The 27,461-nt window shown below is 42.9% G+C and overlaps 1 protein-coding gene across 1 annotated transcript in view; it reads left to right on the top strand.

Annotated features, from left to right (window-relative positions):
• Positions 1-1,868: 1,868 nt before the first annotated feature.
• The window catches only part of CSNK1E (casein kinase 1 epsilon), a 45,277-nt gene continuing 19,684 nt past the window's right edge, over positions 1,869-27,461 (top strand). The window contains exons 1-2 of the mRNA XM_075286858.1: positions 1,869-1,980; positions 19,528-19,611. Of these exons, the coding sequence (XP_075142959.1) occupies positions 19,536-19,611 (76 nt within the window). The 5' untranslated portion in view covers positions 1,869-1,980; positions 19,528-19,535. The remainder of the gene's footprint in view (positions 1,981-19,527; positions 19,612-27,461) is intronic.

Genomic DNA, 27,461 nt, shown 5'->3' with positions numbered 1-27,461 from the left:
GTTTACATAACCATTGTAGACCCAGGAGCAAAGAGTTAACAAATTTAAGTCGGGTGGTCCCATGTTGTGAAAATGCTGCATTCTGGCCACAGCAGAAAAATGCTGCATTTTACAGTACCTGCAAAGTGGATTGGATTCTGACTTAACCCATCCACATAAGGCAGAAATAAATCCACAGTGGAAATGCTCCGATCACAGCATGTCCATTATAAATACAGAAACGCTGGCTTTTTCTGTATAGGTGTAATAAGGGCAGAAATTCCACAGAGGAAAACTGAAAAATGCTGCGGAAAAAAAATGGAATGCACTTCCGCCACAGTCTTTTTTGTCTGGGGATAAGTACCCTGTTTCCCTGGAAATAAGACACCCCCCCCTTCTGGATCACATACAACCGGCAGTCATGCCGGCGCTCCGCTAAGGAAGCATCAGCATGACTGCCGATAGTTCCCCGCTCCAGCCGCTGCATAAGACATCCCCCGAAAATAAGAAAGGTCATATATTTCGTTTGATAATTAATTATAAGAAACTGTCTTATTTTCGGGGAAATAGGGTATGTGGGGCCTTAGCCTTAAGGAGAACATTGAAGATGATCTTCTCAGGATGCAACCTTTCACAAATAGATTCCCTAGCTCCGAGTATTCAATCTAATTAAAGGGCTTATACGGTTTGATGGTGTATCCTTAGCAAAGGCCATCAATATTACACAGTCCAGTCATATTAATGTGACCACCACCTTCTTTTGACGTCAACGTTAAATAGCCAATCGCAGAAGGCACGTGTCATCAGCCATCTGGGTGCACTCATCATTGTGGAAGGCACGATGGATCAGCACAAGTATGCATCTATCCTTGTGGACCATGTTCACCCCTACATGCGAATTGTTTTTCCTCAGGATGATGGCATCTACCAGCAGGACAATGCGACGTGTCATAAAGCTCGCAGTGTACGTGCGTGGTCGAGGATCACCAGGATGAGTTTACCGTACTCCCTTGGTCAGCAGATTCCCTGGACTTGAACCCAATCGAGAATCTGTGGGACCACCTCAATCGAGTTGTTCGCGCCATGGATGCTCAACCGCCTAACCTAGCGCAGCTGGCCACGGCACTGGAGTCAGCATGGCTCAACATCCCAGTGAACATCATCACAAAATCCCCTCTCTTCCTGCACGTCTCGCAGCGGTCCGCTCTGCCAAAGGTGGTTACAGGTGGTCACGTTAATGTGACTGGACTGTGTAGATCTGCAGGGGGGTCCTACACCCGGGACTTCTGCAGCATATCACCAGTACCAAGGCTCTGCTGCGCTACTCACTCCCCATACAAACTGTAGCAGCGAATGTAGGCACTGCAGCGCTGTCCCACTAAAGTCAATATAACGCTCAGCTTTAGCAGTGGTATATAACATGCCACAGCTTATATAAAAGTGTTATATTTGCAGGCTTCACCAACCTCCAGCACTTCAGCTGTTGTGAAACTACAACTCCCACATTGCATACATGCTCTGATGTTCTTGGAACTCCCATATAAGAGCATAGAGCATGCTGGGAGTTGTAGTTTCACAAAGGTTGCTGACTCTTATATGATATAGTGTTGCAATATTATTAAATATATTGATATCTGTATCAAAAGATTATAATAATATAGGGTATACGTGTCATATGTTTGTAAACATGTATATATTACACATTACAGATATATCACACATTACATAGATATCACATTATAGATACATATATATGATTGCAGAAAATGCACTGTCCTATTTATTGCAGCCCCTGTGATGGTCCTGCTGCTCTCAGCCCCATGAATGAGTCAGTACTGTCATCTATTAAACAAAAGGGGTGTTGTCTCTTTAAGTTTCACAGGGATGACATCAGCACTTGGGTTTGGCAGTCGGATTCAATGAGAGTAACACAGAGTAGAGACAGCTCACAGACTGAAGGGGGAAGGAGAGAGGCACAGCAGCTAGACGCAGGCACAGCAGGTAAGCCCAGCTCCCCACAATCCCTCGTCATCCTCCCCCCTCAAGCACCCAAAAGAGGTGACACCCCCAGGAGCAGATAGAGGGGACCCTCAGCTTTACACCCATATAAGTATTGCGGGGGGTTAGTGTGTTTATAGGGCTGAAATGAAGGGGGAAATGCAGTACCCCTAGAGCTTGTTTTCTGTGGACTGCTGGGGGATGGGTGTAATAGAGCACAGGCAGCATACAATAAGGGGTATTTATTGGGGTGCCCTTCCTGTAGACTGCCCCAGATCTCCTGCTGGGGGGTAATATTTAGTTTTATTCCTCTGTTTAATACCTGGATCATAGAAAATGGGGGTGGGTAGAGAGCATCTATTATTTTCTTGCTATATGACAGTGGGGGGGCTGCTGGGCTGGGCCTGAGCCCTCGTCCTATATGTATATTCTGTATATTTAATGGATATATTATTAGAAGGATGTGTGTCTGTGATGAATTACTAGGATTTGTCCTCGGTCCATAACCCATTAGATAGCTCAGGCACTATGGCACTGACGGGCATGTACTAGTAAAGGGGTTCTGGGGTGACCCCCCAATATCTTCAGTGCAATACATCATTCAATCTGTTCTGTATTCAAAGGGTGGGGTAAAGGCCTGGGAAAAAAAAAAATCAGAGCCCACCCCCTTTGTTCTCGGCTGGACAGAAAATACAGATAATACATAGCTGATGTGAATTGTGGGCTGTTTATTCCGAGCAGGATCACACATTTCCATGCAGGGACTTATTAGGAAGCCTGAACATTACATAATCCACAGTGTTATTCACACTGATGCCTCCTGGTCCTGGTGCGGGCTCAGGCGTGAATAATGTGTGCTATTAGGAATATGCTGCACTTGTCATGCCCTAGCTATGCATACATATGTGCAGGCAGCTCTTTATGGGGACCATGTCTGGGATGGGATCACTTGTATGCGGCTGGATGGGTCTATGTGGATGAGATGTTTCCAAAATATCTGTAGAGCATAGAGGAGGACCGATTGTGACTTGTCAACAGATACAGAGTAGATACACAGTACACCACTGAAGATATTAGCCAGGGGCATTCAATCAGTGTCACCCATCCCCCCAACCCTACACATTTTATTAGCATGTTCTGCGACTGGAGTGACGTATTGGTTTCTGTTTGTGTTTTCCTGTGTGTGTGTATATGCATGTGAATGCTACAATGTAATGCAAACAATTTATAGTTCTATCCCATAAACCGAATGATAAATCTTATTAATCTTATTTATGCTTCCTGTCCTGGAGATCTCCAGTCTTCATTGCATCTTGTAGTGAAATATCTTACGCCAGTCATCGGGATGACACAATTGTTGTAATGATATAATGTCTATAGATTGTATCCAGTTGTTAGAATAGGTTGTGGTGTGTCAGTGTATGTATATTTAAGATATATGTGTCAAATATGTAAACCTTGCCAAGCAAGGTTATCTAGGAGGTGGCATTGTACATAAATCTGATGTCATGTATATTATACACACGTACACACTATTGGCTGTATATACAATGACCGGCATATTAAGGCTTTGGGCCATATACTCAGAATAGGTTTCAGCCAATGGATAAGGCAGACAGGCATCAAGCAGCCAGTGGGCTATGTAAATGCACTCTGGCTATAGAAGTGAAATATTATGTATATGTTCCTACATTTTTTATTATTGGGTCCCTTTTTTTTAGCTTGGAAAGTAATATATGGCCACCATGTTAAAGGGTATGGCTTCCCTTAGACTAGGCTGACATCTGTGCTCCTATTTCCGTTCTTCTGCCCCATAGAATCAGACAATGGCTCTGCTGGATCCATTACATGATGGACACGATGGTGCCTGACCGTTTTGGATTCCTGTCATTTTACTGAAAAATGAAGGCAATATGCTGTACAATTTTTATTTTTCGGTAGAATTTGCAACAGAGGCTTCTCACTGAGCCTCCAATGCAGATGTGAACCTAACCTTATGTAGGACATTACTGATTCCTATAACAAGATATCGGGGGCTCCCCATGATCAGAGATCCCAGTGGTCAGTGGAATGGAGCACTGCCATCCAGTAAGTTTGTGATGTACTGACCTCTATAAACCTTTACTTCTTGCAATTGGTGGGATCTTGGCTCATGAACCCGATTACATCTTTTGACGTATCATAAAGGCATGTGAATGAACTTGGACATCAAGTCCACTGTTAGATAAGCATTCAGCAGACTCACTTCCTCATCTTCAGTCCACAACCACATTTGGTCCAAACCAAGTTTTGTTCCAGCCCTCGGTAGCAGTGATATTGCTACTGGAGTACAGCCATGTGTGTACATGTCAGTAGCTCTTTAACTAAAGAGCATAGTGGTTTAGATGTGTCACCCACATATCATGGCTGATGTTACTAGGCAGCAGGCCTGAGTCCCTATTGTACAAAAGCAATAAGAAACTCAGACATTGGCACTTCCCTTTAAATGATTAAAAATATAACCATATGCTGAATTTAATGTTTTCTATAACAAATCTGTGTGATGTCCTCAATGGCCCTGCTTATTAGAAATAACTACTGAAGATTGTTTTATGGCAGCCTATGCTTGAAGCCTCAGAAGAACAACATGGCGGCCTTAATCCTGTGGAAGGTCTCTCGGGACGGTGTCGGGTTTCTGTTTCTTACGTTGTTGCTTTATGCAGTTATGAAATGATTCTAAGAATATTAGGACATTGTTACTGTATATACAATAATCTCTCCGTCCTCATAGGTTCTGCCATATAGATCTTAGCCAGGATTCCTAAATTTTGGGCCTAGGCCCTTCAGCCAAGTACAGGATAAAGTGAGCTGGTTTGTTCATAGATCCGTCTCGGAAAATTCCTCTCTGAATGAGAATTTTAAAATTTTTATGATATTCATTATCTGTATACGGTATGCGATGACATGAAATGTGTAATAAAATCTATAGAAATACAGTTCCATTCTTCAGTCCACGCAGGAAGTTGGAAATCCTTGTTATCGACTTGTCTTCCCTGGCCAGATTATTCTTCTTAACCGTTTTATGTGCTACCACATACAATATAAACCTCCCCCCATCTAGTAGTCTAAAAATACAGCCTGTGCAGCCTTGGCAGGTTGATGGAGAAGTGTCAGGTATAAGACAGTTATAATTATTTTTGCCACGTCGTGTATTGTCTGCGGTGGGTTGCTTTTCTGAACAGTTGTCATTTCTGTGAAAGTGATAATCCAGCCTTAAAATGTCATTTTGACATGTTTACTTCAAATATTAGAAATGTATAGTTTTGTGCTGAGTGTTTTCTATAAATGGCTCATTCTGATGGTGATGATCTAACTAATTCTTAAGCTGCTGTAGGTGTTATATTGGCTGAATCCACCAATCTTGTCCCAATCCTTTGTCGGAAGAGAAGTCACCAGTGGAGGAGTCTGGCAGCAGCTTACTCCCGTGTTTCTATTAACAACATATACACACTCAGCCGAGTGTTCGTGTATATTGGATACCTGTTAGCTGAAAATTAGCTTGGCCAAAAATGTATTAAGTAAAATCGGTTACCTGTGAGGTCACCTTTAAGGCTAATTCAGATGACCATAGCTAAGATAAGATAATCCTTTAATAGTCCCACCATGGGGTAATTGTAGTGTATTACAGCAGCATGGATAATACAGTAATATATTACAAGAAAGAACACATACAAGCTCATAGCAGATAGAAAAGATACTAGGAGTCCTAGCAACTAAGAAGAAAAGAAGGACTCAGGATCATTTAGTTCTCTGTGCAGAGTGATCTCCACTTAGCCTGATGTTGATTATACAGCCTGATCGCGGTTGGATGGAAGGACCTCCGATAGCGCTCCTTCTCACACTTGGGGTGAAGCCGTCGGTCACTGGCAGTACTGCCTAGTACTATCACGGTCTCATTCATGGGGTGGGAGTTGTTCTCCAGCATGGCGCTCACCACAGACAGTGTATCTAATGTGTCTTGTTACTGTATTACAACAATTATCAGCCTGAGTAGGGCATTGTACAGATATAGTATATAAAATTCACACATTACTCTCTACATTAGTCCTTGCAGTTACTCATAGACTGGAATAAGGGAGCATTCACCTAGTGCAAATGTATCAGTTTCTTAATTTTGTATATGAAACACATTTACTTAAAAGGATCCTATCATTCAGATGCAATTTTTTGTCCCTAACACGTCAGAATAGCCTTAAAGAGGACCTTTCACCATATCTGGGCACAGGCAGTGTTATATACTGCCAGAAAGCTGACAGTGCGCTGAATTCAGCGCACTGTCGGCTTTCCCGATCCGTGCCCGGTGTAAAGCGCTATCGGTCCCGGTACCGTAGCGCTTTACAGTCAGAAGAGCGTTTCTGACCATTAGCCAGGAACGTCCTTCTGCCTCGCGGCGCCAATCACACTGTGCTGTGGAGCCGGGAGGAACTCCCCCCTCCCGCTCCTGATAATGCTCGTCTACGGACAAGCTGTGTGAGCAGAGGGAGGGGGCGTTCCTCCCCGCTCCACAGCGCGATAGGCGCCGCGAGGCAGAAGGACATCTCTGGCTAATGGTCAGAAACGCCCTTCTGACCATAGAAGAGCTACGGTACCGGGCCGTAAGCTCTTCACACCGGGCACAGATCGGGAAAGCCGACAGTGCGCTGAATTCAGCGCACTGTCAGCTTTCTGGCAGTATATAGAACTGCCTGTGCCCGGATATGGTGAAAGGTCCTCTTTAAGAAAGGCTATTCTTCTCCTACCTTTAGATGTCTTCTCTGCACTACCATTCCGTAGAAATCCCGGTTTTCGCCGTTATGCAAATGAGTTCTCTTGCAGCACTGGGGGCATCCCCAATGCTGCCAGAGAACTCTCCAGCGACGCCTCCATCTTCCTGTGACTTCTTCTGGCGCAGGCAGTGAAACTTGTAGGCCTCGGGCAGGCCCACAGGCCACAAGAAAATGGCCCCTTACGTACGGTGTATGCGGCCATTTTTCTTGTGGCCGCGGGCATGCGCAGTAGTAGTAGCAGTAGTAGTGCTGCGAAAGAACTCATTTGCATACCGTCGAAAACCGAGATTTCTACGGAACAGCGGCGTGGAGAAGACATCTAAAGGTAGGAGAAGAATAGCCTTTCTCAAGGCTATTCCGATGTGTTAGGGACAAAAAATTGCATCTGAATGATAGGATCCCTTTAACATTTGCAAAATTCAAAAACTCACCTTAAACCACATTAATTGTATACCGTTTACTCTAATGTAGCTTAGATGAGGTTTTTATCTGTACTATGTGAATGTGTCCTAAGGCTGAAATTTCAGAAGCTGTTTTTGAGCCAAATCCAGGAGTGAATACAGAAAAAGGAAAAGTTTAGAGATACTTTTTCTCTACTTTGTATTAATTTCAGTGTTTTGGTCATAAATCTGCCACAAAACCGTGCGTGTGATTCCAGCCTGAGGCTCCATGCACACAATCTTGTGTTGTTGTCAGTGTGATAGGCCTGTTTTTTATTGCTAGTACACTGACCTATTATTTTGTCTGGCCCCATACATGTGCCCATGTATTATCACGGGTTGGTGTAGGGGGTCGGGAGCCACAGGCAAAACTGGGGTTAGGTCCTATTCCTGACTGTTTTGTAACCCAGACACACTGCAGGAAATGAATGGACCTGTGCCTCTATATGGATATCATCCGTGTGCCATTTTTGTATGCTTGGATTGCAAGATTGGTATCTGTGTGCCATCTGTGGTTTTCACCAGTGGTGTAACTAAATTCTTGTGGGCCCTGGTGTAGTCTTTTATTTGGGGCCCCCTACCTCATCCCTACAGCGAAGTCTTGATGGTGATGGTTACAAGCGCTAAGGAGTTTAGTGTGGTTAGGGTAATCTGTGGGTCTCCTTGGTTTAGGGGCCAGATGGAATCTGTGATCTTAATATTGATGCCAGTGCTTATGGGCCCCCTAAGGATCCTGGGCCCTGGTGTGACTGCACCCCTTCAAGTTACGCCCCTGGTTTTCACTGACTAATACATTATAAATGAACTGAAAGAGCCGCGAGTAAGGGCAGGTACAGGACTTGCTCCATATTTTGCAGCTGTTCGATTCAGCCAGAGCATACAGCCACAGAAACTGTGCGAATGAGCCCATTGAAGTGTATGGGTCCGTGCTTCTTAACCACAATTACAGATAAAATGCATGGTTGTATACATGAGGCCTTAGTTTGTACCCTGGGAAAAGCTCACCTTGTACTCGCTATGAATGTCCATAGACTTTCATTAGGCCAATGGGCTTATAAGAGTATTATTATCAGTATACATATACTACAAGGCAAAAAGATGTGCTTTTTTTTTTGTTAACATGGGAGCCTGTAGTTGATGGATGACAGTATATGGTATCAATCACTGCCTGTTAGCATCTCCACACTTGATAAAGGAGCAGAGGACCCCGAAAAGCGTAGTGTATTATCATTTTGTGGTTACAATAAATTTATTTTTAACTGATTCTAGATAAATGCAGTATCCCTTTAAATTGAAATCCATATTGGATGTACGATTTGGTCCTTCTACTGTGCATTCTACTAGACGCTCCATAGATGCGGTTTTAGATTCTGCTGCTATTGAACACCCAAAGCTTGTGTGGCTAATACGCCATTTATGGGGGTTGCACCTGGTAACAGCTTTCTCAGGTGAGCACATACCTATTTTTCGAAACCTTCTATGGTACTGCCTGACAATAATACACTATGGTCTGCTCCGGTGCATTCCATTATTTGTATTTTCATTGAAGATATGGTTTCTACGGACCTATGTGAAATCTCCTACTGTGATTATGGGAAACCTTACTATTAGGGGTAGTTGTGACAGTATTTAGACTGTGTATCAGTTCTTGGTTGTTGCACATTGTTTCCTGTCAAGCCTAATGCTAGCATCTCTGGGTCAGCGGTTCACTTCTGTGTTCATGATATGTTTACTTGCTCCCATGGTGTCTACTTGATAGAACTTTTGTTTGCGGAGGGTTAGAAACTTGCTGTGCATTCTTAACCTTTTAGTACGGCCTGTGGCAGAGTCCCCAGTGTTGCTCAAAGGCAAGCATTGATCTCTACTAAATAAACGAAGGGAAAAAAAAAACTTCTAAAAATCTAAATAAATTATAAAAAAAAAATAAAAAAAATACTGTCAGAATCATTCTTGCTAGTAAAAAGATTTAGCTGTGAACACGTGAGCTATAGAGTTAAATGCGGGGCACAACCTGCATGCAGGACACAAGTTGTCTAGAAATAAAATCCTATTACTTAGGTTTTCCAGACAGTCTTCGTTCGGGAAACTTCAAGCTAGCGACAAAGCAGGAGGCGGTGAGTTTTTGTGGCCAGACCATCTCTTTCTTAAAAGGGCTCTGTGAATATATCGTATATCAATATATATATATATATATATATATATATATATATATATATATATATATATTTTTTTTTTTTTTTTTTAATAATTCTGTATTCCAAAAATGCAGCCTGTGTTTTGACTTGCATAGTAAGATGTGACCTGCATGTATCATTAGCATATATATATTGCGTTCTAGGCTTTGCTTGTGTGACACATACCATTCAGATCTCCTGGTTTTTATTCCTAGTTAGTGCTGTTAGAATCCATTATATGGCAGGGTCTGCGCTTTTTGCTACGTATACGTGGTCATACACTAAACACTGAGTTGCTTTGTCTTTTCTACATCCGTTTTTCTGTGTGTTTACTATGGAGGTTTCTTCATAGTGTTCCTGGCGGTGTATTGTATGTGATAATTGCACAAATAACAGCTAACCTGCCTGACCAGTCAGACATTGGACTGTCTGTTGTGACCTGTATAATGGTTGCCAGGCAAACGGTGGTTTTTCACAAGGTGCTGCCGGTGCAATGGGCAGATCGGAGCCTTACAGGGATTTTTGAAAAAACTATTAATGGCCTATGTTAGTTGGGGGACATCTCAAATCGATGGGGCTAAGTCTCCCTGCTTCTCCACGACCAGCTCTTTTGAGGGGACGTGGCGTGCTGGTGAGAAACAATGAAGAGTCCATACACTGGAAACCTTTACGTTTAAGCTGTATAGAGATAAGTTGGACATATAGTGGAATCTTAGGGAGCCTTCACACGGAGTAAATGCGCGTGTATTTGTGCAAGATACACGTGTAAAAACAAGACTCCCATTGACTTCAATGATATTTTTTACACGTGTAGAAATACGCCTATAAAATGTCATTGAAGTCAATGGGAGTCTTATTTTTACACGTGTATTTTCCAAAAATACACGTGCGTTTACTCCGTGTGAAGGCTCCTTTATTCTGAGAACAGATACTTCAGTCTGGTTGTAGCCTTCTTCCCTCTCCTTATTTAGTACACACACTTTATTGGGAATGCATGTACATGGGAGTATCGGGAAAGAGAACACATGACAAGAATCTGGCTGACGGGTATTTCACATGTATGGCCAGCCTTGGTTGCTCGGATATTGCAGGTTTATCCGCACAAAAATGCTGAACTACAAACCCTGTCATTGAGAACTTGTGTCTTATGCAGGATCAATATTCGTAAACATATCAAATATTATGTTATTTTCACCATGAAAAGGAGGAGGAGGATAAAAGAGCAATCTTTGCTCACTTGTATTCAGAAAGTGGATAAAAACGGACGCAATGGACTGTCTTTCAGAACTGGTTTGCATGATTTGCTCCTGTTTTCACAATCCCTCGTAGTCTTGAGTCTATTGAGGGATCTGTGAAGACAGACATGAGAATAGCACAGTTTATATCAATGTGTCCTTAGAATAGCGTTGTAAGGGCCTTTACCTGGCAGGTTTTGATGTTTATGGGAATAAGACCTACTACCACCACAGATCATGGGATATTCCATCAAAGATGACACTTGTCAAAAAATATAAAATAAAAGAAACTGGGGGAAGTAAAAAAAAAAAAAAAAAAAAAAATTCCAGGCAAATCTTTGACAGAGACGTTTCCCTTGAGCTTACAGTTTTGATGTATAATTCAGTAGTGCGATTATAGGTTTGTCTTTGTCATACTTAGAGAAATGTATTGTGGGAACCGCGTTCCTTCTAAACACGCGTATCCTGTCTGGGGCTAGTCAGAGTGCCCGAGGGGTAAATCCTCTGAGGTTTGGGCTTTTACCTCCCGTCCCAAATATGATTTTTATTAAGTTGTTGTAAATCTAGCACGTGTATCCTGTGAGAAAAGAATATACGTAACAGTGAGTGGTTACAAGGGCAGGCCGAGTGAGAGCGGAAGAGCTTCCTGTTGCTCAATTCTCTTCATTATGTTTTTTTGTTTTTTCTTCAATCTTCTGCTCGATGAAGTCTCGCTTTTTGGCAGGGACATTTACACTGGATAGTACATGATATAAGAAATGCTAATTCCTTCCCAGTGTGCTTGTGTGCCAGAAATAATGACAAATATTGACTGAGGTAAAAGATGTAATTTACCCCGCTGCGTTCACTTGGGCTGAAGGCCTAGGCTGTGTTTTTCATAGGAAGCAATATAATAGCTGACAGGAATGAAGGTATCTTACTGGCGAGCACATTTTCTAGTGTTTCGCTTGCACAACGGCTGACTAGAAAGGCGATGGAGACTGCAATGTGTGATCCTCCCATGCAAATGTAACCTGACAGATCATGGAGACAATAAATATGCGTGTTCAGAAGATCTGATGAATTAACAGTGTCAGCATCCTATAAGAATCTGTTATATGGCAGATCAACATAGGCCATTGTGACTGATCAGAGCAGACAAGGAAGTCTGTAGGTCTGGTCTGTGCTGCTGGCTCTACTGCAAGCACAAAGTGCACAGTCCCAGGTTGGCCATCATACAGATGGACAAGCTGCTATACCAGGTCCATCACTAACAAGACCGCTGGTTAAAATGTATTTCTGCATCTTGGCTGGTAAGGCGGCACAGACACGACCAATAACCAGCCAGCTAAGGTGGTCATACATGTCAACCTGAAGTTGGTCACAACAGGTAGTGTCACACAAAATGATCACAGGTCGGGTGACGTGCAATAATGCAAATTGTTTAAATAGGCGTTCCAGAAATTTTTATTTATGGCCATAAATTCCTGATTGGTGGGGAGCTGACAGACAGTCCCTGCACAGATCAGCTGTATGGGGCCCACATCCAATGCTTTTACCAAAAACGCTACACGGTCAAAAGCAGTGTTAGGGTGCATGCACACTGAGTAACGCCGGGCGTGTACGAGAGCCGTACACGCCGGCATTACAGCAGACTGCCGAACACTTCCCATTCACTTCAATGAGAGCGCTCGTAACAGCGGCGTTTACGAGCGCTCCCATTGAAGTGAATGGGAAGTGTTCGGCAGCCCTGCTGTAACGCCGGCGTGTACGGCTCTCATACACGCCCAGCGTTACGTAGTGTGCATGCACCCTTATAGTAGTCCGACCCAGTCACTCTAGCTCCGCTCCCATTGAAGTCAGTGTTGGGCTGCAGTACCGACACCTCGCCACTATACAAGGACCGGAGCCAACTGCTTGGGGTTCCATACTGTGTACAGTACAGGTGTCCTGATCAGTTTTATACAGGTGATCTGTACGGTGGGGGCATGTCTGTTGACATTCCCCCCTTCCCTCAAAATCAGCTTCGAGTTCTGCCTGAAATCTCCCTCCTATACATTTCAATGGGAGGCTTATACTTTGCTCATACTTCAGGTGTTTCTACCATCACAAGCTATGACTAAGGGACATATTGTATAGTCCCGAAACGCAAAAAGCTCCTTTTTTGTACATATGTGGGAACCATGTTCATGTATTTTTAACCTTTTGAATTAAAATTTATTTTTTTAAAGTGGCATGCTGGAGTAAGTCTACTACCTTCAGTTTCTACCATAAACCACCATTGGAAAGAATAGAAGCAAGATTTTGGAGCAGATTTTCAGAATTGACATAAATGTATGCTTCAAGTTCCTGAAGTAGAAATTTTCTGCGTGACTAATTCAGTATCATATTTCTCTGTATAAACCTGCCCCCTTAAAGAACATTCCCAGAAAGTTTATTCGTCTTTTGCCTGTTGTTATTGATCACGTACATGGCTGGTGTGAATATCTTTAAAAGCCACTATAAGTCTAGGTTCATATTTGCCAGTCTTCTTTTTTTGGGTCTGTCAGGGACACTGCCTTTCCCACTAGACTGTAATGAGGTCCACCATTTTTATACGGTAATCAGCAGGACTTTTCTCTTTACCGATTTCTGGCGGTTTCTGTGGCGGAGTCTCCAGCGTAGACTCCAGCGCAGATGTGACCTTAGCATAAGTTACCCATGTCAAGTAAAGCAGGGGCAGATGAATTAAATGTATGGGGGTCTAACAACTCTCCCCCTGTGGCAGATTTTGGTGGAAATCAAGAATAGGCAATGAAGTTGAATATAAATGTGCAACTTCTTTTGTCAGTAAAAAACTTGCAGAAAATTTACTGGGTATTGCACATAATTGGCATTCAACAATATGGCGCAAGTACTTTATTTTGGAGCATGCCCACTGAAAACCAGAAATGGGTCATATGGGTCAAGAGGTTTTTTGCAAAGCCTGTACATGGCAGAAGCCACATACTTTAATAATATGGGTAGTAACCATCAGATGAAACCCAGATATTTAACCTGCTTCATTTTATTTAAAAAAAAAAAAAAAAATTGCAGTCGCATCAACAACCACAACATACACACTTTTCGACTGCAGTTTTTGTTGCACTTGTGCTACATGTGTGAATATGCCCAAAAATTGTGCATTCAGATGTTTTTTTCAGTAATGTGAAATAACATACATAGACAACGTTACACATAGGCAGCTTTAATTGTTCAGCATAATTTGTTCTGTTCCTTGGGCTTGTGGTGTGAATAGGATCTGTTTACGTAAGGTTGTTCCTTGGTGGTTTTACAACTCCTACCAAAGAGATCCTATCAGCAGTCTAAAACCTGAGATCTGGGCTTGTTTGTGCAGCTCTATTTATGAAACTGCTGTGAAGGGTCCTTCACTAAAATCTCTGAAAACATGTGAGCCTTGCAGAGGGACGTGACGGTTTAGATTTTGACACTGCTAAATTTCTTTCTTTCCTAAGTTGGAACTTCCTCGACAACATGCAGACACAGTATTACCATACAGTCAGATCCGGTCAGGCCTTTTTAGTGATCCATGAGGATATTAGTACTGGCTCTTACTTCAGTGTCCAGTTTTATGGAATTTATTAAAGGGGTTGGCCAGGAATTATTTATTTATGGCCTATCTGTAGGAAAGGCCATAAATATCTGATCGGTGGGGCCAACTTGGCACAGCTCCCATTAAAGTCAACAGGAGTTGAGTTGCAGTGGCTTTGCTTGGACACTATACAGGACACGGAGCCAACTGCTTCTAACTCTGTCAGATGTGACCCCAAACAGTTGATTTGGGTAGGCCATAAATTAAGAATAAAAAATTCTGGACAACATCTTATTACTTTGTGTCTTAGGGGATTTTTTTACTTCCTTGGTACCATGTGAATTGTTAGATTGCTGTATTAGCATTAAATAGCTTTGTGCACTTATCTTTTGGATGGGCCATTATAGCTAGACCACTGTGTCCGACCTGCATATGTAGCAGGAGCTTTGGCTGTTTGCGGCGGCACAACCATGTGGTCTTTCCTGTATGGGGCACTCCTGGAGATTGAACGTTCTCCCTGTTTTTGCATAAGTTTTCTCCCAGAATCCAAAAACATATTGTTGAATTTGATGTCTTCTAATAAAACTGGCCCTTATGCAAGATTTAGAAAAATAAATTGAGAGCCCAAATGAAAACCTGGACTTATGTAATTGGTGACAGTGCCTTTAGGCTGGTCTTACACGACCGTATTGAATGTACGGTCCGTAGGTTGCTGATCAGCAACATAGGCTCCGCAGATGTCTGTGTCCTGCCGTACTTGCCCATAAAGTTCTATTTGCGAGTCCATGCAGTGCCGCAATTCACGGCCATTACGGACATGTCCTATAAATTGCGGACCACAGTTGCGGCCCGGCCACACCACGGATAAAATATCCGATGGTGTAAGAGGCCACATTGAATATAATGTGTCCGCAAATGGTTCACAATTGAAAACCCTCAATTGCGGACCATTTGCGGACTTCCATTACGGTTGTGTAAGACCAGCCTTACAGTGTGCGGAATTTTTGGAAATTAATAAATAGGAAAGTTAAATTGGACAAATTTAATTTTCAGCGCCTTTCTCTCACGTCTCCTACTACTCATCCCAATGATGGGTTCAGTATTTATGTGATGTCCATTTTCCTTTGTGGAGGGGGGCTATATTTTCTGTTTGACAGATGGCAGTGTCACTTTGGCAAATGAACAACTGATCTTTCCTTTGTCTCCAGTGACACCAATTTTGTTTTGTACTGATTTGATACAGGATTTTTTCTTTCTTTTTTATTTTCATTTATCACATGTGCAACAGATTGAATAGACTGGTGCCGACATCACTTCTTGGGTTGTACTTCCTGTACATGAGACTATTTGCTTATGGCATATAGGGTTATAAAGTATATGGTCTCAAGACCTTGCGAAATGTTTACAGAAAGTTCTTGAACAGGCAACAAAAATGTGGAGGTGAGGGGAAGTGAATTTATTGACTCTGGTTAGTGCCACCTTTTATAGATCCTCAGCATTTTAGTCTTCTGTAGCCTTGAATAGATAAATGACTGTAGGCTTTAAGGAGCCAGGCAGACCTCTCAGCCCATCCAATTTTTAAGTAGCTGGAAAGACCGCATTAGAAAACAGCCCAAACAGACGGCATTGGTAAATGTCTTGGAGTGCTGACTGTTTGGCTCCTGGGGTAGTCCAGCAGTGACAGTAGTACTGTGGAAATGTTAGACTTGAGTATTTTATACCGTTTCTAGATGGACCCTCCAGAAATACATATAAAATGCTATAGTATCTGTTTAACCCATATTAATAATCTTGGACATGTATTCCTGGGGGTGGTATAGGATGGCCAAGTTGTACTTTACTTCCAAGGCTAGGTTCACATGTATGCCAGTCTCTTGACTATATTGGGGTCCATTGGGTGTCCGCCATCTCAGAACTGAACTAAGCCTCACATGTACACAATGGGCATTATGTAGAAGTAGAACAACTACAGATCTGTAGGAATAAAACATAAGTCTAGATGTAAATGGAGAGTACAGGCACAGTATAGATAATTTCTCACAATGATATCTGAAGCCTTATCTATAGGTTGTGGGTGTCCTAGAGGGTCATTTACCTGATATCCCATCTCATGGTATGCTGTCACATTTGATTTATATCAAAGCATGAGTTACCTTTAGATAAGTTTCCCTCTGTGTATCTGCCGAGTGTGTCCTTGTTTCTAGGAAACGTTCCGTGTTGTGGTTTCCATAGAGAAGGCATTTAAGTGTATGGAGCCTCGGACAGTCCTCTTTCCTTTCTCATGTTTCTTGGACTTGTTTCCCAAATGGGTCCTATAAATATATTAATTTATATTGTCTTTCTATCTTTACATGTTACAAAAATTCAAATCAGATTCAAAATCTGAGCTTTTTTGATGTTTGTTTCTCACCTGAAATAGATAAAATATAACTCTCGGACAAAAATAAAGTTTTTTAGAGCCGACATAAAAAAAAAAATAAGATAAGGATAGGCTCATAGAGGTAGGTTCACATCGGCACACGGCTCTCCTTTGTTTGGGTCTGTCGGATCACCAGGACAATAGAGAACCGGACTGTTAAAAATTAATTTAAAAAGCGGTTACTCGTGGACCCCATAGACTGTAATGGGGTCTGCCTTGTGTCCACCATTTTTTTGGCCTAAGTTAGACCTGTTGATTCTGTGGTGGAGACTCCAGTGCAGATGTGAACTTAGCCTAACTCTATAAAAACTTTTTACCACTGTATTATTTCTCATTTGTACCTGAGGCTGTATGTCTGTTTGTATTTCTCTGATATGTTAGTTGGCATGTGATACTCACTACCTCCATTTACATGTACATTGTGTTACACGGGAGTAACAATTTAAGGAATTGTGGGAACAACATTCACAAGAATGACATAAAATAGGAGCGTAACAGATTATTGATCAGGACCTTCCGCCATTACCGTATCTCTTTTTTGCCTAGTTAAACTAGACAATCGCGTACCTGTAACAGTAGACCAAGGGTTAAACAGTGGGTTAAATATGTCAGGTGGCTAAAATCATCAAAAATAATTAACCTAGAGGCAAAATGTATGGCTCTAGCGTGTTGCACATAATGTTTTAGATTCTGCACGTGCCTCTGCTGGTGTTACTTTTGTGGAAATGTACTCTTGTTTTGCTGTGTAATGTGGGCAGCGAAATTCAGTAGGGTGGGGAGGGAGAGATCATAAAGTTTTGCCATTGTGTTACTCTAGGCGGAGGCGGCATTGGTTTCTGAAAACATCAGGGTATCATAGTGTACTCATGTAGTGACGGTTATAGTGATCCTGTAGTGCTCGAAGGCATCTACAAAGGAGAGAACATGATGTTTTTAGGTAACTGAAAAGTGGCGCTTGGTTTTACAAGTCGCATTTGGCGAACTGAATACCAGTATAAGGAGTCCATTCTGAGCTGTAGTTTATGGTTTGAGGAAGGCTTATGTATGACAGGCTATCCTGTTACATTATGTATTGTTATAGGGGAAGAGGATATCCATTCATTACTCAGCGGAGCAGTACTCTGTATAGCTTGTCTTACCATGGTGACATATGTTGTTCATTGGCAGTAGTGCAATAGATACATAAATGTGAAGAACATAAGCTGTTTTACTTACATTTTAAAGAGGACCTTTCATCACCTTCTACAAGTCCAGTACATATTAATAGGTACTGCTCCACTAATTCTGGCACTGTTGGAATTTTTACTCTAGTCTTCACCTTTCTTGAGCAATCAATGCTGTTAGTTTTGGTGCCTGATATACTATTTAGTCTCTGTACTGTCAGGTGGGCGGTATCAGGCAAGAGTAGACAAAGGGTGTGATTCTGAGCACTGACATTGGCTGTCTTTGATTGGAGCTCTGAATCACATTCCCTGCCTGACACTGCCCTTCTGACATTACAGAGCTCACATAGAAAATCAGGCACCAAAACTAACTGCACTAATTATTCAGGAATGGTGGAGGCTAGAGAGAAAATTGCAACTGTGCTGGAATCAGTGGAGTGGAGCCTATTAACTGGTAGTAAGAACTGAAGTTGGTGGAGGTGGTAAAAGGTCCTCTTTAACTGGAAATACTCTGGAATAAGATTTATATTCATTTCTAAATGTCTATATTCCCAGTATTAGATTAGTCAGCCTGCTTACTATGTTTAACTTTCTGCTGAAGTTGCTATATATTAATAAAAGGATTGTCTAATGGTGACAACCCCTTTGAAAATTACACATGGAAACGTGAAGGATGCAAGTCCAGCTGCAGCTTGAGAAGGTACACTGCTACTATATAGCCCTGACCTACAGTAATGGGCTGATGTTCAGGCCGGCCTTGTCTTGATATAAGATTTTATTGCTGTATACAGTTCCCATCAGGATGCATCACACATTGCTAGTGAAGTATAGGCCAGCACATAATGGTCCAACTTAACATGAAATAATCTGAGATAGGTTGTTGGGTATCAACTCTCTGACAACCTCCTGTTGTCAATGTTGCTGTTCTACCCTAAGCAGCTCATCTGTGTTAAGTTACTGGTGTGTAGCCAGCGCCATTTTAACACATTAAAGGGTCCAGTTCAAAAGTTTCCTAGGTGGGCTTTCCCCGTAAAGTTCATAAATTCAAGTTATTTGCCCCCCATACTCTTATTCTTCCTGCCCACTCCTCCTCCAAAGCACCATCTTCATGGTACAAAGCAGTCTTATACAGTACTTGACCCTTTATACTGTCTGTGTAAATCAGATCTAGCCAACCCCTGGTGACTGAGGTCTCTGTCCTACGGTCTGGCCTGACTGCTTTATCCACACGGCACAGTGGAGAGCAACTAAAGTGCATGTGCTGGAAAATTAAATTCTGCCCCCTCCATCTGGTCTGGCCACCTCTTTTGTGTATGATGTCCCCATTCTCTTCAGTGGGAGAACAAAATGTCACAGGAGGTAGGAAAATTTAGTTGTGACGGGTAACACGACCGCTCCAGAGTGCGAAGGTACAGGCCATTTTGTTTTTACACAGTAACAGCAATTTTCAAGCCTGTGAATTATGAGGGTATGTGTGACTAGGACGTGTAGGCACCTGGTCCCAGAAAACACCTTATAATTTTTTATTTTTGCAAAACTACCATCACATTAGTATGGAATGCCTAGCCCCGTGTGCTGGGTGTCTGATGCGTTCTGGGCACATGACTGTAAGCAGGTGTTAAAGCTTTAATGTGTTGGTTTTTCTGCTTCTTATTATGTTCAGTATTATTAATCATTAAATGTAGCAATACTAGCCATATAAATAATGCTGCTGGGAGAGGAAGAACACGAAGCTAAATGTAATGTCCTACTGCTTTATTACAGGATAAAAGATGGAGCTCAGAGTGGGAAACAAGTACAGACTGGGCAGGAAGATCGGAAGCGGCTCCTTTGGAGACATCTATTTAGGTAAGCTGGCGCGTACTGCTATTTAACACCGTGCAGAAAAGCTGGCCATACACATCAGGTTTTCATTGGCCATGTAAATGCAGCGAATGTTTATTCCATAGAATTACAACTCTGTTGGATGTGTTTGGTCAGCAGTTGGGTGAAAATATACATTTTTGGCATGCTCCCTATTTGTATGTCTTTTTTTTCTCATTTTTCCTGGTTCTTCATATTTTAACTGAAGTCCAAATGGCCCCAGTCCTGTGGGCGTAAGGGTATTCCCTTTCACTATTAAAATATGCATGAACGCTTGGATGAATTGGACATTCGTATTTATTGTAGGTGAGATTGCATTTGTACAAACAGCCCCCTCTGGCTCCCCAATAAACAGGTTACACAAGCATGTGTTTGTCTTGGTAGGTAAAGGATGATGTGGCTCTGTGCACACTACATTGGTTATTTCCATCATAGGAGAAAAACATTGAAAATAATGTAAGTGCTGATGATAATGGTGCTCAGTGAACTCCATTGACTATGATGGGTCTGTCAGGTTTCTGTCGTAGGGTTTAGAGGTTTACTGGACTAAATAGTGCTGCATGCTGTGCTGTTTGGCGTTTTTGACTGCATGTAAGATGGAGGCTCTGTTAGCAACATAGATCAGAACAGGGCCTAAGCCTAGATTTCTGCTATCACTTGTCTCCCAAGAATACAAAGAATCGTTTTGGTTTTTTTAGACATCCATAGTCTATTTCTATATATGTTGAACTTCCAACATAGAAAGCTTGGGCCAACAGGAATCTTATGTGTATGGTGAGCTATAGTGTCATAAAGATCTAATCACTCAGAATTGCCAGCGATATAAGTGCACCCACAATACATATATACCTGCCACTATGCAGATCAGTTCAGGGGCAAATATTGATGCGAATGGAGATTTAGGCCTTATTCACATGCATGTTTTTTCACTCACTGACAGTAAATATAAAATAAGTCCTCCTCCTGCTTTCGATTCACCGCCTCCAACTGTCTCTTCCCGGACGAGTCGAACAGGACCTGTGATGACGTCACTACAAGGTCCTTCGTCATCTTCTACGTAGTGATCTATGAAGAGCAGGGGCTGCAGCTCCCAGTGTCTATCATAGATCTCCATGTGCAGACACAGGGAGCTGCAGCCCGTGCTCTGCATAGATCACTACGTAGAAGACTGTGAAGGACCCTGTAGTGACGTCATCACAGGGACAAGCCAGTCACACAGCAGTAGCGACGTCATCACAGGTCCTGTTCTACTCATCCAGGAAGAGACAGTTGGGGGCGGTGAATCGAAAGCAGGAGGAGGACTTATATAGAAGAACCAAGAAAGGAGGGCGTGAGCAGAGTATGTTGTGGAGGGGTGAACGGAACACCCACAGTGCACGTAAGGGCTCATTTACATATACGTTTAAAAGTTTAGTCATTAAAACGGGGGTCTTTTAACAAACGATTAGCAGGACTTGAATAGCCTTTTTAAAGGCTGTTCAGGCATATGTTTATCTAAAATAGCGAAAATCCAGTGATGGAGCCCCTTTAAAAACTGACATGAATAATTACAATGAAATCAATGTGTTCCTATAAAAATTACGTGTGAGTAAGGCCTTCGGGCCACCTGAAAAGTTCACCAAGAAAAACATTTCACTGTTCAGAAATCAGAAAGTGATACTGTTTTTAGTATATTTCTAATATTTCTGCTTCCGGCTTTAGGCCTGTAAATCCCATCCATAATGTTCTAGGATAGCAGTAAGGAGTAATGTGCGTTAAAGGGAATGTCTTCATAGGTGTTTAACAGAATAACCTTGGTGGTAAGAATGATCAGCATTAGGTTATCCCATGTCTGTAGCTAGTTTTAGGGTGGGATCTATAACACGTTGACCCATGTTACATGCACGGATGTTATTCTGGCTCAGACAACCAGGGTCAGTGTTTCTATTTTTGGGTGTTCGTGGGGGAACATCTGCTGACTGCTTTCCATTCCTGGGTGCTGGAGGTTGCCTGTGTCTGAAAACACTGTCGCTGTTGTGCCCCCACCTCCTCAAAGAACGGCTATGAGGGTTATGGGAGTCCCTTGGGATTACTCCATGTGCAGACATTGGACTTAAAGTATTGGCTGCTGAACAGGGACAAGCAATGTAAAGACGGCTCAGACCTGACATAATCGGGTACTTGGCTCATCCTTTCCTACGTAACTGCATCCCCTGCCTGGCTCAGTACAAACAGTTCATTACGTTCTTAGAAATACTGTGAGCAGAAGATAAGCACTCCTTGGACCTCCCAGACACTCTTTGTCAAATCTGAGGATCTGTACTTTGTAAAGAGTCTAGTCTTGGCTAAGCTGTTTGTATAACTTGACTGGAAAAGTGGCGGTATTTTTGCTTTCTCCCCGCTGCTATACCTGGAATCCTATACTGTTTTTCTAAGAACTATCTCCGTTTTGGGGGCAATATATCAAGTTCCTATAACACATGGTGGAAGCTATATGGTGATCTGGGCCTGAACCTTGTAATATTTGCATGTAATATGCAGACTGTTCTTTTTTCTCTATTTATTACAATTTAGCCATATTAAGTATACATTTTTGATTTCACTAATTTTACAGATTTCTCTTGACCGGAAAATCTATATTATATATTCCATATTTAATATTATGTATACCGTATATATCAGTGTCATGCCAGTTAATTGTATATATGTATATCTATTCTGTACTTGGTGCATGCTATAGTATCTGGCCATACTAAGATTGGTAAACCTACAGAAAATACATACTTAAGATAGTAAGAAAATATTTACCAATATTGGGTCACAGACTGATCATCGATCTTCCTATAAAAAGGAAGTGATGGATTATCAGATCGTTTTTCAATACTGCACAGATCTGGTAGACCAAATATTAAAGTGAATAAGGGGTTAAGTTGCAATACCATACATAAACAGGTGTGGCACTGCGCTGTTTTGGGGACAAAGCAGCCATGTCCAATCCTGTATAACACTGTTAGGTTCTATTCACACAATAGTGAAAAACGGCTGTTTTGATGTCCGTTTTCAGCACAATGAGAATCTATGGGACTATTCACATGTCACTTTTTTGTTTTATTTTTTTATGGCCTATGCAAACAGTTTAGCAAAAAAATAAAAAATAGGACATGCCCTGTTTCTGGTCTGTATTCATAGATCACTCAGGCTTGGTCACATCTGCGCACTGATTTCCGTTTGTGGGGTCCACGTGGTGAAACCTAATCTGCATAAAAAAGCAGTTACCTTAGGGAACCTGCACACCCCATAGACTATAATGGGGTCCGCGTGGTTTCCTTCAGTTTTGGCACGAAAAATGTGGCGTGGGGGAAAGGTATCCACATACGGAGACCGGACACAGATGTGAACTGAGCCTCATAGACTGAAGTCTTTTGAGGATCCCTGGAAAACAGATGCCACATGAATGCAAATCAGGCAACAAAAACGGACGGATACGTCAATTTTTGACTCCTGTGATACTGACACTTCAGGTGAACATGGCCTAAATCTATTTACTCTTACCCTTGGAACAAAAAAAGCACAAATACTGCATTTTGGCATTGACAGGCATGGAAAATGATCAGCCAGCTTATATTAACTTGCGTTTAACGCTAGCCATACACGTAGGAGAGCTCATGGCTGAACGCTTTGGATCTCTCGGTAAAGATACACACCAGGCCAAGCATGCACGTTTAGTCTCTAAGGGAGAGGCAGGCAAGCTGATGCCAAGCTTTCCTGACAGTATGTTCCTGTTCAAGAAATGACACGGCGTGATGCAATAGTCAGGAGGACGCTGTTGATACTCATACATTGGCAGACCCTGCTGACGATAATGCCCACGTACACCTTAAAGTGTACCTCCAGTTATACGCTCTATAACCAATGTCAGGGTGGCACTTGTACGCTATTCACAGGTTAATAAGACCTGTGCACTATACTTGCCAGGTGCCATACTGTCTGATTGGGTCGGAGAGTACCCCTATACACTATATACTCCATAGTCAGTGCTTTCTGAACACAGGATTTACTCTGCTTGGTACATGTAACTGCTTTCACTCATGCAAGGCCTGGCTCTGTAAGAGGAAGGATATCCCGAGTATTCCCCCGAGCTTGTGATCAGTTCAGTTGCTGATTTGACTTTGCTGCAGCAAAGGGAAAACAGGATGTTTCTTGGGCGAGGAGAGGGGAGACAGCTGCAGCGTAAGGGGTGCTTGCTGGGGGCTCTGCAGCTGCTCATAGAGCCGCCTTAGCTCTCAGATGCGTGAAGCTTGTGCTTCGTAATGGGTTAAACTCTGCTGTTCATGGAGTGTAAGGGAGCAGAGAAAGATGGAGACATGACTATGTATGTGTAGACTGGACATGTTTGGATGTGGAGGAGAGCAGATCCCTGCCCCCATCCTGGGCTGTAGTCTCCTGCTGCGTCTCCCCCCATCTGCTGGGCTAGGCCAAGAGCTTCTGGTTTATCTCTGATTAGACATGCAAAGCAGTATCGCCAAAGGGCTGTAGGAAATCCAGCCATAGGGACTGCTGCTTGTTTGCTTGTGGATCCGCCTTATTTGCGTCCCATTTCTTATAGATCTGTGTCTGAATCATACCATTACTTATCTTACAATTTTATGGCGACGACCATGTAAAGTCACCGTAATAATCTGCTTTAGTTGTACATGTGTTCTTAGATATGCTTTTATTTCACTTGCGTTGCCTTTATTTAGACTTTGTGCTTCTAGATTTTTTTTCCACATTTTCTGATTCATCCGCAGCTATGTTAAACATATTGGATTATCTCGTAGTTGATGTAGTTATAGACAAGTGACTCAGAGCGGGCGGGCGTATGACTGCTTGTTTATTTAAAGCATACAATTTCTATGAAGTGGCAGAACATTACCTGTAAGGAAGACTACACTAGTTATAATAGAAATACCCGGAAATTGTTCATGTGAACCTAATATGATGATGGTATGTGTGCAATCCACAGTACATGACTTATCAGGGGTTAAATAGTACAGTACATCCACCAATCCCTTCTTCTGATATCTGGGCATTGGGTTTTGAGGTGAAAAATGGGTATCATCTCTAATATTTGTCATATTCACCTCTTTTTTCTCAAGAATGGGGATCCAAAATCTCATGTCTGTGAATGGGAATTCCAAAAATGGCCAAGGTGGGCCAAAAGATAAATGGAAGTGGGTCATACATGTAGGATAAAGGTTGGCTGATCTGGCCTATTTTGGTGGGATTGACTTGGCCATCTAATGTGGATGGTGGTGGTTCAAATTTTCCCGAATGGCAGATGTTAGAGGAAAGATGTCGTACCTGATCCTTCTGTTCTTTAGAGATATAAGCCACTACCGCTTGAGTCGGAGCACAGCTGCAGTACTCTGGTGCCGCAGGAAAACAATTGAAGGCAATGGGCTGACCACTGTGTAAAGTCTGGCATTGGAGACTGGTTGGTACAACTTATTGGTGGGTACCCGACCCCAACAATCCGATACTGATGATTTATCCTATGGGTAGATCATTCGTATTCAATACGTCAGCACGGTGGCTCAGTGGTTAGCACTGCAGCTTTGCAGTGCTGAAGTCCTGGGTTCAAATCCCACCAAGGACAACATCTGCAAGGAGTTTGTATGTTCTGCCCGTGTTTGTGTGGGTTTCCTCCGGGTACTCTGGTTTCCTCCCACACTCCAAAGACATACTGATAGGAAATATAGATTGTGAGCCCTAAATGGGACAGTAACTGTCAATGTCTGAAAACGCTGTGGAATATGATGGCACTATAAAAATAATCATAATAATAATACATCACTTAGCCCAGACAACCCCTTTAAGCTGTCAATACATGAATGAAGATTGAACTAGACATTTTCTGTGGAATCTGCCAAACATGTCATGTAAATCTTTTTGTATCCCTTAGGTTTTTGGCAGAAGAACATTTGTGAAAACAAACTATTAGTGTAATATATATTTGTATGTTTTATCAAAAGGTGAGGGACTTTTACAGAGATCCCTAAATGATCTATACAGGGAATTGGTTACCCAGTGATCACGTGTAAATGTAGACTAGCGATTCTTAACCTTTTCAAGCAAAGTATCTCCTGGTGAGAAGAATTGCCAACGAAATACCCCCAAAGTATTGCTCACTTAGAAATATCAACAAAATAAGACTTTGTTTGGAGCCTTGATCAACCATTATGTTTTGACCCCTTCAGTGCCCCACCTGTAGTATAATGGTCCCCACAGTGCCCCCACCTGTAGTATAATGGTCCCCACAGTGCCCCCACCTGTAGTATAATGGTCCTCACAGTTCCCCCACCTGTAGTATAATGGTCCTCACAGTTCCCCCACCTGTAGTATAATGGTTCCCACAGTGCCCCCACCTGTAGTATAATGGTCCTCACAGTTCCCCCACCTGTAGTATAATAGTCCCCACAGTGCCCCCACCTGTAGTATAATGGTCCCCACAGTTCCCTCACCTGTAGTATAATGGTCCCCACAGTGCCCCTGCCTGTAGTATAATGGTCCCCACAGTGCCCCCACCTGTAGTATAATGGTCCCCACAGTGCCCCCACCTGTAGTATAATGGTCCTCACAGTTCCCCCACCTGTAGTATAATGGTCCCCACAGTGCCCCCACTTGTAGTATAATGGTCCTCACAGTTCCCCCACCTGTAGTATAATAGTCCCCACAGTGCCCCCACCTGTAGTATAATGGTCCCCACAGTTCCCTCACCTGTAGTATAATGGTCCCCACAGTGCCCCTGCCTGTAGTATAATGGTCCCCACAGTGCCCCCACCTATAGTGTAATAGTCCTCACAGTGCCCCCACCTGTAGTATAATAGTCCCCACAGTACTCCTGCCTGTAGTATAATGATCCCCACAGTGCCCCCACCTGTAGTGTAATAGTCCTCACAGTGCCCCCACCTGTAGTATAATAGTCCCCACAGTACTCCTGCCTGTAGTATAATGGTCCCCACAGTGCCCCCACCTGTAGTGTAATAGTCCTCACAGTGCCCCCACCTGTAGTGTAATAGTCCTCACAGTGCCCCCACCTGTAGTATAATAGTCCCCACAGTGCCCCCACCTGTAGTGTAATAGTCCTCACAGTGCCCCCACCTGTAGTATAATAGTCCCCACAGTACTCCTGCCTGCAGTATAATGGTCCCCACAGTGCCCCCACCTGTAGTATAATAGTCCCCACAGTGCCCCCACCTGTAGTATAATGGTCCCCACAGTGCCCCCACCTGTAGTATAATGGTCCCCACAGTGCCCCCACCTGTAGTGTAATAGTCCCCACAGTACTCCTGCCTGTAGTATAATGGTCCCCACAGTGCCCCCACCTGTAGTGTAATAGTCCTCACAGTGCCCCCACCTGTAGTATAATAGTCCCCACAGTACTCCTGCCTGTAGTATAATGGTCCCCACAGTGCCCCCACCTGTAGTGTAATAGTCCTCACAGTGCCCCCACCTGTAGTATAATAGTCCCCACAGTGCCCCCACCTGTAGTGTAATGGTCCCCACAGTGCCCCCACCTGTAGTGTAATAGTCCTCACAGTGCCCCCACCTGTAGTATAATAGTCCCCACAGTGCCCCCACCTGTAGTGTAATAGTCCTCACAGTGCCCCTACCTGTAGTATAATAGTCCCCACAGTACTCCTGCCTGTAGTATAATGGTCCCCACAGTGCCCCCACCTGTAGTGTAATAGTCCTCACAGTGCCCCCACCGGTAGTATAATAGTCCCCACAGTGCCCCCACCTGTAGTATAATGGTCCCCACAGTGCCCCCACCTGTAGTATAATGGTCCCCACAGTGCCCCCACCTGTAGTGT

Source organism: Leptodactylus fuscus, chromosome 9 (genome assembly GCF_031893055.1).
Source record: "Leptodactylus fuscus isolate aLepFus1 chromosome 9, aLepFus1.hap2, whole genome shotgun sequence".
NCBI lineage: Eukaryota > Metazoa > Chordata > Amphibia > Anura > Leptodactylidae > Leptodactylus > Leptodactylus fuscus.
This window is presented reverse-complemented; position numbering and strand designations above follow the sequence as displayed.